We start from the raw sequence: 11,397 nt of genomic DNA, 5'->3' as shown, positions 1-11,397 counted from the left end.
TCTACTCATTAGCCACTGAATCGTCGTCTATTGTACATCCAGTGTCCTTGTGCCTCTCGCCTAGCCCAAATCTTGGTGTTGCAACTTGTTTGTCTAAAGAGGCTCTCTTTAGCTAATGGTGATGGCACTTTTGACGATACAAGGGTAACCATCGACAACTTGAGCAATATCATGGAGGAAGCAAAAGAACACTTGGGTAGTGTCATGCAGCTTTGTCATTCCATGACCAGCTCAATCACAAAGAGAGAGAAGGATTTTTCTTCCATGCCTTGTGGATGCACATTCGCTATGTGTTATTGCTATTGGTGCATGTAGATGATATCTCTCTTCTTGACCCTTTGTAGACTTTCTATTTTCATTTTTCTTTTTGAAGCCTCACCACCTTTGAAGATTTTTGACTATTCTCTTTTCAATTTTGGAATCTCGATGCTTTTGCAAGGTTTCTCGTTTTTTCAAAATTGTGTGGACCTGCTAGATGCTTGCTTTAATGAAAATTTGGAAATTGTTGTGTAGTATGCAAAATGGGCTCTTTGTGTATGGTTTCACAATAAATGTTCATGATGAATGTAGTATAGAGTTTGTGGAGCATGTGGGATACTTTGACAATGGTGCAACCATGCACATTATATCTCTTCATGATTTGTTACTTGTTTTGTGACAATTCCTAGAGGGACTAATGTCACATGTGCAATCAATGCTTCTCATCCAATTAAAGACTTGGTAAGATAGCAAGTGATAGTTCTTTCAGTGCTGCAACTAGTTACCTCTCTCTCTCTCTCTCTCTCTCTCTCTCTCTCTCTCTCTCTCGGGCCCAAGGAGACAGCCTACAATTAAGCTACAATACATGGATCGTGTTCAAAACTCAATTCTCAGTACAATGTCAATAATTAGGGGATGACAAAATTGCTGCCACAAAAATCAGCGCCGTATATTGCTTCATCATGAGTTTTTACAAGCTACACGCCACCAACGATGAAGTTTGTACGCAAAAAATAAGCTGGCTGCTGCGGCCATGGCTAGCTAGTACAGGGTTATTAATAGAGAATTAATTTAAATATTATTAATGCTGGAGGCAGCATGCACAGTTCTTCATCATGCAGCAGCAGCTGGCGCAGATCCTGAGTCGCATGATATAATCACCTCCTGCACGGCCAGCTGATCTCCTTTGCTTATACCTGTTTCTTCATCATGGGCCGTCAATGGCGCCGCTGTAGAAGCAGCAGCCTGATTTGTGCATATTTTGTTGGACGTCCGAGGGAGGGCCCACTGCACCTGGAGAAGGTAGGCCCACCGGTCCTGGGCCAGGTATACTAGTGCCATCAGCGCCACCTGTGCGCTAAAGGCTACGTTCACACGAAATAGGGTGCGGCCGCTAATGAGCTCCAGCACATGCAAGCCAATGAAGATATTTACAAGTGCCAACAGGATGGTCCCGGTGCCAAGGATCCAATGGGCGGCGTACCACACACCCCTCTTCCACCCAGCTCCAACATCCGGCCGCACCACCCCCAGAAACGCCACCACCAAAGGCGCCAACAGCAGAGCCAAGCCCAACCTCCCATGAGTGTGAGCAAGCCCCACCGCCCCAAACTCGGCCAAGGCCAGCCCTCCGCCCCCCACCGCCAGAAGCAACCCCAAACTCTGCACAACGATGTGGCCTTTAGCTACGCGTCCGCTCAACAACGCATTACTTCTTGGCGAGCGGTCCTCAGGAATCGGATGAGAATGACGCCAAGAGGCATGCATAGTCCCATGCCCAACCACATGAGAAGCCCATGCAGCACGATCACTTGGAGACGATCTGTTCACAGCTTACGCAGGGCCTTGTCGACGACGTACGTCCTTGTGGATCTAAACCCCATTTCTTTACATTTATATAGCTCCCGTAATCAGCGCGTAATCAAGCAGAAAAGCACGCGCTCAAGGCTACAGAAGCACACGCAGTCTTGAAACGTACACGTCACGTAATTAAGGCCAGCGGGAAGCATCTAGTCGCGCAGGTTTTTAAAGGCAAGAATTTCGGTATAGTTTTTCGCCTTCAAAATCAAAATTACGAAATCCTACGTTGCATTTATCATTTGCCACCCAGAACTTTACATTGCTACCCGGGGCGATGGGCCCGAGTTGATGTATTTCGTTGTAATGCCTTGTAGCTTAGATTATTCAAGGGCGTTGTACCTTTCTAGTTTTAATAACACATCAAATGCAAAAGGTTCTTTGCTACAAGGCGGAATGGTTCTCACCGTTTGTTAACAAACATTGGACGCTACAGTGGCCTGCAGCAAAGTGGCCAGTAGTAGTCTCAAACAACATATGTGTGATGGGATGCCTCTCTATCTACCCTGTGAGGCCATTGTACATATAGTGTGTGTGTTTCAAAGTTCTTGTCCTCTCTATTAAAAAAAAACATATGTGATCCTCCTTGGCCTAGCACAATGACAATGGACTTTACCTACCAATCTCTCACCTAAAGGCCAAAGTTCCTGTATGTAACAATATGACACAAACATGCCATGATCATAGATAGGGGCCGGATGAGAAATACTCAAAGGACTCAGGAGAGACCCCTTGTGAAAAGATCCATGGGATGTCATCACATGATTAATCTTGAAACCTGGATATGGTTATCCTCAAGCACTTTACAAATGAAGTATTAGCTTGCATTAGTGTGCTTGGCCTTTCCATGAAACACTAGATTTTTTCCCAAATGGATACTATGTAACTATCACTATGAAAACCTGAGACCACAATAGTGGTTACCCAAATCTTCCACTATATGAGCAAACCCGATTGCTACCTTGCTAGCCTTACATGTAGCAACATACTCAGCCTCTTACCACACATCCATGCATTTCGCCAGCTAACAAAGTCTTATAATTTCCTTTGTGTGTATTGAGGCTCAAGTTCTAAACTTATGTTGAATTTCTTGCTAATTGAATCCAAATTGTAATTGGATTAGAGAGCAACCGATGAATATTACTAGATTTTTGTTTCATAAAGCTACTCATGTGAGAAAGGGTACATGAAGCTTCATACAATCATTTAACTTCCTTATACTTGGCATTCAATCATTCTATAAAATTTCAGGTTAATAGATGTATTTTAGAGGTATTTTTAATTTTGTCTTGCATGATTTTATATAATTCTCAAGTATATAAACCTTTTTGCAATGGATTTTGAATATACTCCTCAAGTGGATAGAGATCTTCACAGATTTTCTAGCATTTGTTGTAACATTCTACTATAAATACACAATAGGGCATCATGCCTCAAGAAAATTATCTAAGAATTGAAAATGCCATGTAAACCATTTATCGTTAAGACACCGTGATACTTTGCTCTATTTTCCATAAATACATAGTAAAATTTCTAATTGTAAAGGACTTATTGTGCATATAGACTCCTAAAATGCACTCAAATAAGCTCCTAAATACCTAAATTGATCTTTTGGACATGCTAGAATTTAAGAATATTTCCATGTTTACATCTAGAGTACTTATTTTACACTTTGGGAAGGGTACGCTTGATTATAGGAAGCTCCAAATAGCCATGATTTCAACTGCAATTACTAAAAATATAGGACTTGAATATGTTGCAAATTGGTCTTTTGATGTAATTATGAGTAGCTAATACTCTTGCTCATGTAAGCATATACATGTTTATGAGTTCATTTGATTTTGTGATTTTGAATATGCTCTTTGGAATCTTGTTTTATAGTAGTGTGTATGTGGTGATATATATGATGTTTGCACGGCATTTCAAACAATCTTTGATACGAGTTTAATGGGTTTCTTTATGCTGCTACAGGATTGTCAGAAGTCTTATATGATGAGGAAATTTTTGGCCCAAGTAAGAAAGTTCCACAAATTTTTGTATGGAACTTAAAGTTACAAAAGTAAATGTCATTGGTTTTCATCTTTGGTTGCCAAATAGTAGTTACCCTAAGCATGCCTAAGAAAGGATAGAACTCTCTCTCCATCCATGTAAACAAAACAACCAAGCAATTATTTTGAAACTAGTTTGTAGTAGGTGTTGTTGAGCCTATTTGTTTTTATCCATGTTAAACTTAACATATATCAAGAATAGCTACTATCTTAAGTGGTACATATCCTTTGTGATCTAAAATGTAAAGTATATGACCTACTTTATCTACAATAATGTATCAAGAGGTAGCATATATTTTTGTATGTGGTTTCTTATCATTACACGGGTGTTATATAAATGCATGACAATGTGTGTGCACACATGCACACCCCTATCCTCTCTCAGACATCATAATAGACTTATTGATTATGTGTCCACTACCTTATCAATATGATGAGAATATAAGGAAAGCTTGATGTTAGGCTAGAGGTTATTTTTAATAAAAACCTTAGTGTCAATGTTAGTTTCTCCCTAAACCTATAAAAGACCAAACAATGGTCCTATGGACCTTGTACTCTAGTAGGAGTTTTAAAGGATTTGTGAGTGAGTATTAGACAATGTTTTTGTGAATTTTGTAGTCCAGTAAGTGTTTTAAAGCTTTTTGAATTAGTACTAGACAATGTTTTGGTGAGCATTATACTGTAATAGGAGTTTTAAGATTTTGTATACCCCTATTCTATATAGATCTTGTCAAATGTTTCCAAATAGAAGAAATCCTTTTTAGTTAAAGTCAAAGTGATAACTCCTACATCCTAAAACAATTCATGTCAAAACATAATAAAAACATAATAATGAAGGTGTAGGAATCCCTCCACAAAAAGTCAAAGTCAAAGTGATAACTCCTACATCCTAAAACAATTCATGTCAATAACTCCTACATCCTAAAACAATTCATGTCAAAACATAATAATGAAGGTGTAGGAATCCCTCCACAAAAGATTCCACACCACGTAAAACCTTCCTACCTCCTCAAAGAATTTACAAACAATGGGCATAGACATTCGTGTGTGGTGATAAAGTGGGCTCAAGATTATTGGCTTTACTAACTCAAGAAACTTAAGTTACCCTTATTTCTTTACGTGTGTGTTTTTGTTATAAAAAAATTGCTTATCCATAGAAGAACACTTTTACATGTTTAGAAGCTGCATGACTTTCGACCTCAAGACAATAAGTACAAAACATCTTTTGTATTTCCAGACTTTGTTCTTTAAAGTAAGACTTTGTTCTTTAAAGTAAGAATGGCAGGTTCATTCTAGTTTTCATATATATGAAGAACCAAAATCTATTAAATTAGATGTCATTGGACTTCATCTTCAATGTTAAACAATAGTTACCCTATGCATGTTTAAGAAAGGATAGAGATCTCAGCTAAAGGCCAAAGTTCCTATAAGCGACAATATGACGCAAACATGCCATGATCATAGAGCGAGGGGGCCCAACGGGATAAAAAATACTCAAAGGAGAGACCCCTTGTGAAAAGATCCATGGGTTTTCATCACATAAATCTTGAAACCTGGATGTAGTTATCCTCAAGCACTTTACAAATGAAATGTTAGCTTGCATCAGTGTGCTTGACCTTTCCATGAAACACTATATTTTCCCCCAAATGGATACCACTTAGACTTATATCACTATGCAATTCTGAGACCACAATAGTGGTTACCCACATATTCCACTATATGAGCAAGCCCTATTGCTACCTTTCTAGCCTTACATATCAACATAATCAGCCTCTTACCCCGCATCCATGCATGTAGCCAACTACACTAGTATCAGCTTTGCTTGATAGAAGCATAGAGATTGGGGTGGAGTAGTAGCAAAAGATGCAACTCCTTATTGCTTGTATACATGAGGACTAAAAAAAAGCGAGTGTTAGTAAGGTTGATAATGGGAACATAGGCTTTAGATAGACAAGTTAGAATAGTGAAAGAGCTATCACTTATTATTTTAACAAGTCCTTTAATTGGATGAGAAGTATTGCTTGCACGTGACTTTATTCCCTCTAGCAATTGTCACAAAACAACTAACAAATCATGAAAAGATGTAATGTGCCTGGTTGAACCATTTGTGAAAGTATTGCACATGCTCCATAGACTCTATACTACATTCATCATGAGCATTTATTGGGACTATGCACAAAGAGCCCATTATGTGAATACTACACAACATTTTGCAATTTTCATTTGAGCAAGCATCTAGTAGGTCCACATAATTTAAAAAAAGTTTAGTAGCCTTGCATTAAAAGCATCCAGATTCAAAAAGAGAATAATAAAATATCTTCAAAGGCCACTAGTGAGGCTTCAAAGAGAATTATGAAAATGGAAAGTCTACAAGGGTACAATCAAGAAGAGAGATTGATAAGCCACTTTGTCATCATCATCTACAAGCACCACTAGTAATAACACCTAGAAAATGTGCATCTAGAAGGTGTATATAGATAGGGAGAAGGTAGATATATAGTGAGAGACATACCTCTCTTTGTACACCCTCTCTATCTACGTACCCTCTCTATATAGAGGGTAGAGATTAGGTGTAGAGAGGGTAGATAGATAGAGAGGGTAGAGATTAGATAGGGTAGAGTTAACGTTAGATAGATAGGGTAGAGAGATGTAGGTAGACACTAGGTATACCAAATTAATGAGATATTAGGCCAATACTTATTACTAACTAATCTCTTGTGATGAGAGACCAATACCTACTGGGGAGCAGCCCGCATTTTCTTAGGCTTTGGTTGGTTCACATCGCAGATGGGTCCCCAGTGGGGTGGATGCTACCTCAACTGAATTTGTATATTGAGGTGGTAAGTTAACATAATAAATCAAAGATGAAAAGTAGTTAGTTAAAGGCAAGCTTGAGTGTAGCTATCTTTTTGTTGTCTGTAGGCGTGGCCCTCTTACAGTTTTGGTGGAGCTGCTCCATCTACTCAAAGTTCGACAATTATTCATGGATCCATAGCTCAAGAAAGCACTCTCTTTGTGAGAGAAGTATCTACATTCGACATAGGGTTTATTTGGCAGCTACACTTCACACTGCTAGCACTTATCATTCTTTCACAATAGACCACACTATGGGGGAGTCAGGGAGGGACTCCATATACTCAAAGTGTCACAATGATTTCACCCATTTCTACCCTAACTTCTTATTGATCCACTCCTCTTTCATTGCAGGGACCCACGACATTGCATTCTACTCCTTCTTTTCCTTAGCGTTGTTGCCAGTCCATGGGTGGTCAATGTGCATATACTAATGGCACACGTAGGGGATTCTTGCAAAGGTAGAGAGCATCATGATAGGTGGAGTGGTGGGGGTTCTTCACTATGAAAATCTCAAAACGTTTACTGCACCCTTTTACTGTGTTTTGTAGAGAGAGAGAGAGAGTCCAAAATGGGCTAGCCAGAGAAGAGAGGAGGGCGGGGGGCACTTTTTTGTATTTCAAATATTACCACGGGTATAGACGCTCATATTACTGTGTATATTACTGTGATTATTACTACCCTAATTGCCATGTCTATTATCGAATCCGCTTTGGCGCTTAAACATTCAAATTTTAGTGTTTCCCTTTGGTTTTTTGTGAATAAAAATTAAAGAACATTATTTAAAATTTCAAAAAATAGAAAAAATGATATTAAAAACATGAAACAATAGCTATGTGGATAAGCATGAAACTATGAAGAGCCTACTCCATCCTAGAGTTATGCATGCGCCTCCATGTAAAGCAAGCACCGTCAGAGATGAGAAGCCAAACATGGACGACATCTTGTGTCGAGACATGGGAATGATAGAGTGAAGTGTGCCCGCATTTTACCATATGGTAACACCTATGTTAGTTTCTTCAAGCTCTATCTTGCAACAATGTACAAGTGGCCTAGACTTTTGCAAGAATCTTTCTCATTCTCTTGCTTATCGCGGATATTTATGCTTTTATTACCGCCTTTATTATCGCTTCTACTACCGCACACACATTTCACCGGAGTGACTGCATCCATGCACTCTTCCCATATTCTGAAAGGCTTTATATAGTGGTGCCAAAGAGCTCTCTTGTCATGAAAAGGTGTTGAGCAAGGAGCACAATAAAGAAGATCTTCTTCAAAGCACTCTTGCACTACGTACGCACAACACAAAATGCTAACTCAGGCTTGCACCCATAACGCTTCATAATAATAACACTTCTTAGAAAAATGCAAAGCATTTGTTATTTTTCATAAAGAATTGTCCCAAAAATTTATAGATATTTTTTCATCAATTAAATTAATCAGTCCCACTTGATTAACATAATTTAACATGCTTCACAAACTTAGAGAGAGAAGGAGGGAAGGAGAGAGAGAGAGAGAGATGAATGGACAACATGACAAAAAAATTTCATAACTTAAAGTATACAAAATGTTTATGAATCATCTTCCAAAAAATCTCTACAAGAAGCGTCATCCAATTATAAGCTTATGGCTTCTAAATCAATAAAGAGAGAAATAGAATTGTTGTTTGTGGATGTGTTGGCCTCATCATCTTTGAATTCTTCATCCTCCATCTCTTCATCATCATCATCATGGCAATCATCCTTGCTAAGATTTGCAGCTGTGGGACTTGAATCATCAATCTCTCTCTCCTCTATCTCTCCCTCATCCAAAGTAGTAGGTGGGAGAGGGTCGAAGATGGTCTCCACTTCATTAGTGGCAAAAATGGTTCTCCCTTGAGGTGTTATGGGAACTACGAACCAAAGTTTTGGTTGGTAGAATGCTAGGATATAGATGACCTATAGAAGAGAAGTTTAAAGTGAGTAACATTAGTATAATTAATGTTACAAGAAAATAAAGAATAAAGAAGGTAGTCACTCAACTGCTCACAATTGTGTGGAAAAACTAAATTGTCATACCTCCATGTGTGATGCACAGTAGAGTCCACCATGTAGAGGCCATTCTCATGCCATCTAGACACATTTGCAAACCATTCGCACTCAAATATGAAGTTATGAAAGGTTCTAAAATCAACCTTTAGTATCCTTTCAATAGTCCCACAGTACGTGGCTTCATCACCATCTGTGACAAGGTTGCCCATGATGCCATATTCCATGGTGGCTCGACGCTTGTCAATGAGGCGTGTAAAAAAGTGTTGACTCTTTGACCACATAGAGTTAAAGGAAAGGTACTACAAACTAAAAAAATATATTTTATCAATTACAAAGATAAAATCAAGAAAAAACTATACAATATGGTTTGAGTATATGAGTACTCTACCTTTGGTATGCAACCTCAACATAGTCCCATTATTTGTTGGTGTGATGTCTTCTCTGTGTGCTCTGGTTATTCTCTCATGAATCCACTCGACACTAATGAGATCTGGGATACATGCATGGTGTCTAGGCACCGGGGGTGCCCTCCTGTCTCAATGTACTTGCTTCCATGCTTCACTCTCCTACAAAAGCCTTGCCTTTTCCAATTGTTCACAAGTCCACCCACTTGGTCATAACCTTTACACCGAGAATACAAAAGTGTTTGACCACTGGGGATAGAGCCATATCCATGCTTAATAACTTTCCCTTTCTAGTTGGCAAGTGTGAAGTCATCCTTGCATCCTCCTCATCTGACCATATGCAAGGCATTGAGGGATCAAATTGTGCCAAATACTCTGAAATGTAAACAAATTCCTCTTGCATGATCGATCCTTTGGCCATGCATGCCTCTGGCTGGGGCCACAGCTACCCAAAATCTTTGAGAGTCTCTAAAAACCTCTCTAAAAAGAAGATCCATCATGCATGCATTACTCCACATATAGCGACCTCCTCAACGATGTGAACTAAGAGGTGGATCTAGCTAAGAAGAACCAATCAAGGAAATGCTCCCTCAATGGCACACATAGTTTCCATGGCAAGTGTTTGAGCAGCAGGGATGAATGACATCTATTTCAATTTCTTTGGAGCTTAAAAATCTACAAGAAAACACACAAGAGTCCACTAAGTGCTTGTTGAGGGTATTGTGTACATAGAAAATTTTAGTTGAGTGGAGATGTGGTGTACCTTACTAACTGTTTGATTTTACAAATAGCTTCCCTCACTTTTTTGTCCCGGCATATGCACGTACTCACCGAAAAAATGAGCTACAATGTCAAAATAGTAAAGGCGAAAGTGAGAGAAAGTTAAATACACAAATCAATATCTAGACAATACGATGGAGAGGGAGAGGGAGAGAATAGAGAGAAAGAATTACCTGTAGTATCTTGTTCCAATCATGGGACTTCAACCCATAGAATTGAACTCTTCCACCTTTCTTTGCTTTTGTGAAAGCTCCCTTTGATAACCTCATGTATCTTGTTGGTGTGTGCTACCTCATGTCCCGTGTCCGGGGAGTCACACTACAAGACCGGATTGAGCACGTAGCACCTACCCCGCAAGGTATTGAGACATTTCTCAATAATCCCTGACATTCTTAAAAGAAGGCCTACAGTGGAGCTTCTCACATGGCACGCCAATCACCACTCAAATGATGGAATGATGTGTGTCCCAGTCGATTCACCTGCATGGAGGCACATAAAAACTCAGTTGCCAGAGTTTTGGCTAGAGCCTCGACACTTGAGACTTGGGCTAGCAAGCAACACTGTCAATCTCTTTGGCACCGAGTCCACTTCATGGAGCACTTGGCCCATGGTGATCATCAACTACAATATTCCATAATGGGAGACAACCAAGAAGGGCAATATACTTTTTTCCTTGCTTGTGCCATGGAAGTAAAAGGGTGTGAATATTGATGTCTACCTTGAGCCCCTCATTGAGGATTTGGAGGAGTTATGGAGAGGCATCCCCATTGTAGACGTCTCACTTCCAAAGGAGAGGAGAGAAGCCATTGTGAGGGGAATTCTTACGTGTACTATGCACGACTATCATGGGCCTTGAGAGATATTTGGTATGTTATTTCATTATCCTCTCTAGTTACCATTTGTAGTTTGAAGCTTCTCTCTAATGATGTGATATGTGTGTAGGGTTGTCCACATCGGGCTCGGGGGGTTCACTATGTATAAATTATGTATATCACGTGCGTTCAAGGACTATTTTTTAAACTCTTTATCTGTGATTTTTCAAAAAATAAAATACACCCTTTTTCTATTTAATCTGTAAATTGTTTTTCCCATTCCATTTTATGATATCCTTGTCTATGTGAAAATGTAAGAAAAATGAAAATTAATAACCCTTTCAATGCACTCACGTGATAGTCACATAATTCTTAAGTGACCCCGCTCCCCCCCGAGACATCGGGCCACAATGCTTGCCCTATTTGCGGGCCATCATTGGTGATGGAGAGTCTAGATGTCTTATGCAAGGTAATCTATCCAAACAATCATCATTTCTTACCCCAAGGTCATAGCAAATACAAGGCTCCAACAAATGGGAAGACGCCATAAACCACACGATGGTAGATTGGGTAACTATTTGGGAAGAGCACTAGAACAATGATTTGACCCCAACTACTCCACCAAAAGATATGT

At 39.4% G+C, this 11,397-nt stretch overlaps 1 protein-coding gene across 1 annotated transcript; it reads right to left on the bottom strand.

The window, feature by feature from the left end:
- Positions 1 to 885: 885 nt before the first annotated feature.
- Positions 886 to 1,829, bottom strand: LOC147427692 (cytochrome b561 domain-containing protein At2g30890-like). The gene has a single exon (XM_086497586.1). The coding sequence runs from the start codon at positions 1,744 to 1,746 to the stop codon at positions 1,093 to 1,095; it is 654 nt and encodes a 217-aa protein (XP_086353712.1). The 5' UTR covers positions 1,747 to 1,829; the 3' UTR covers positions 886 to 1,092.
- Between the last annotated feature and the right edge of the window lie 9,568 nt (positions 1,830 to 11,397).

The sequence above is a fragment of the Adiantum capillus-veneris genome, chromosome 23, assembly GCF_014529385.1.
Source record: "Adiantum capillus-veneris isolate H3 chromosome 23, ASM1452938v2, whole genome shotgun sequence".
NCBI lineage: Eukaryota > Viridiplantae > Streptophyta > Polypodiopsida > Polypodiales > Pteridaceae > Adiantum > Adiantum capillus-veneris.
The sequence above is the reverse complement of the archived record's forward strand: the minus strand, read 5'-3'. Positions and strand labels throughout refer to the sequence as shown.

Bases quoted from the DNA above. Each gene is read 5' to 3' on its own strand.
- LOC147427692 (XM_086497586.1), bottom strand. From the start codon at position 1,746: ATGCATGCCTCTTGGCGTCATTCTCATCCGATTCCTGAGGACCGCTCG.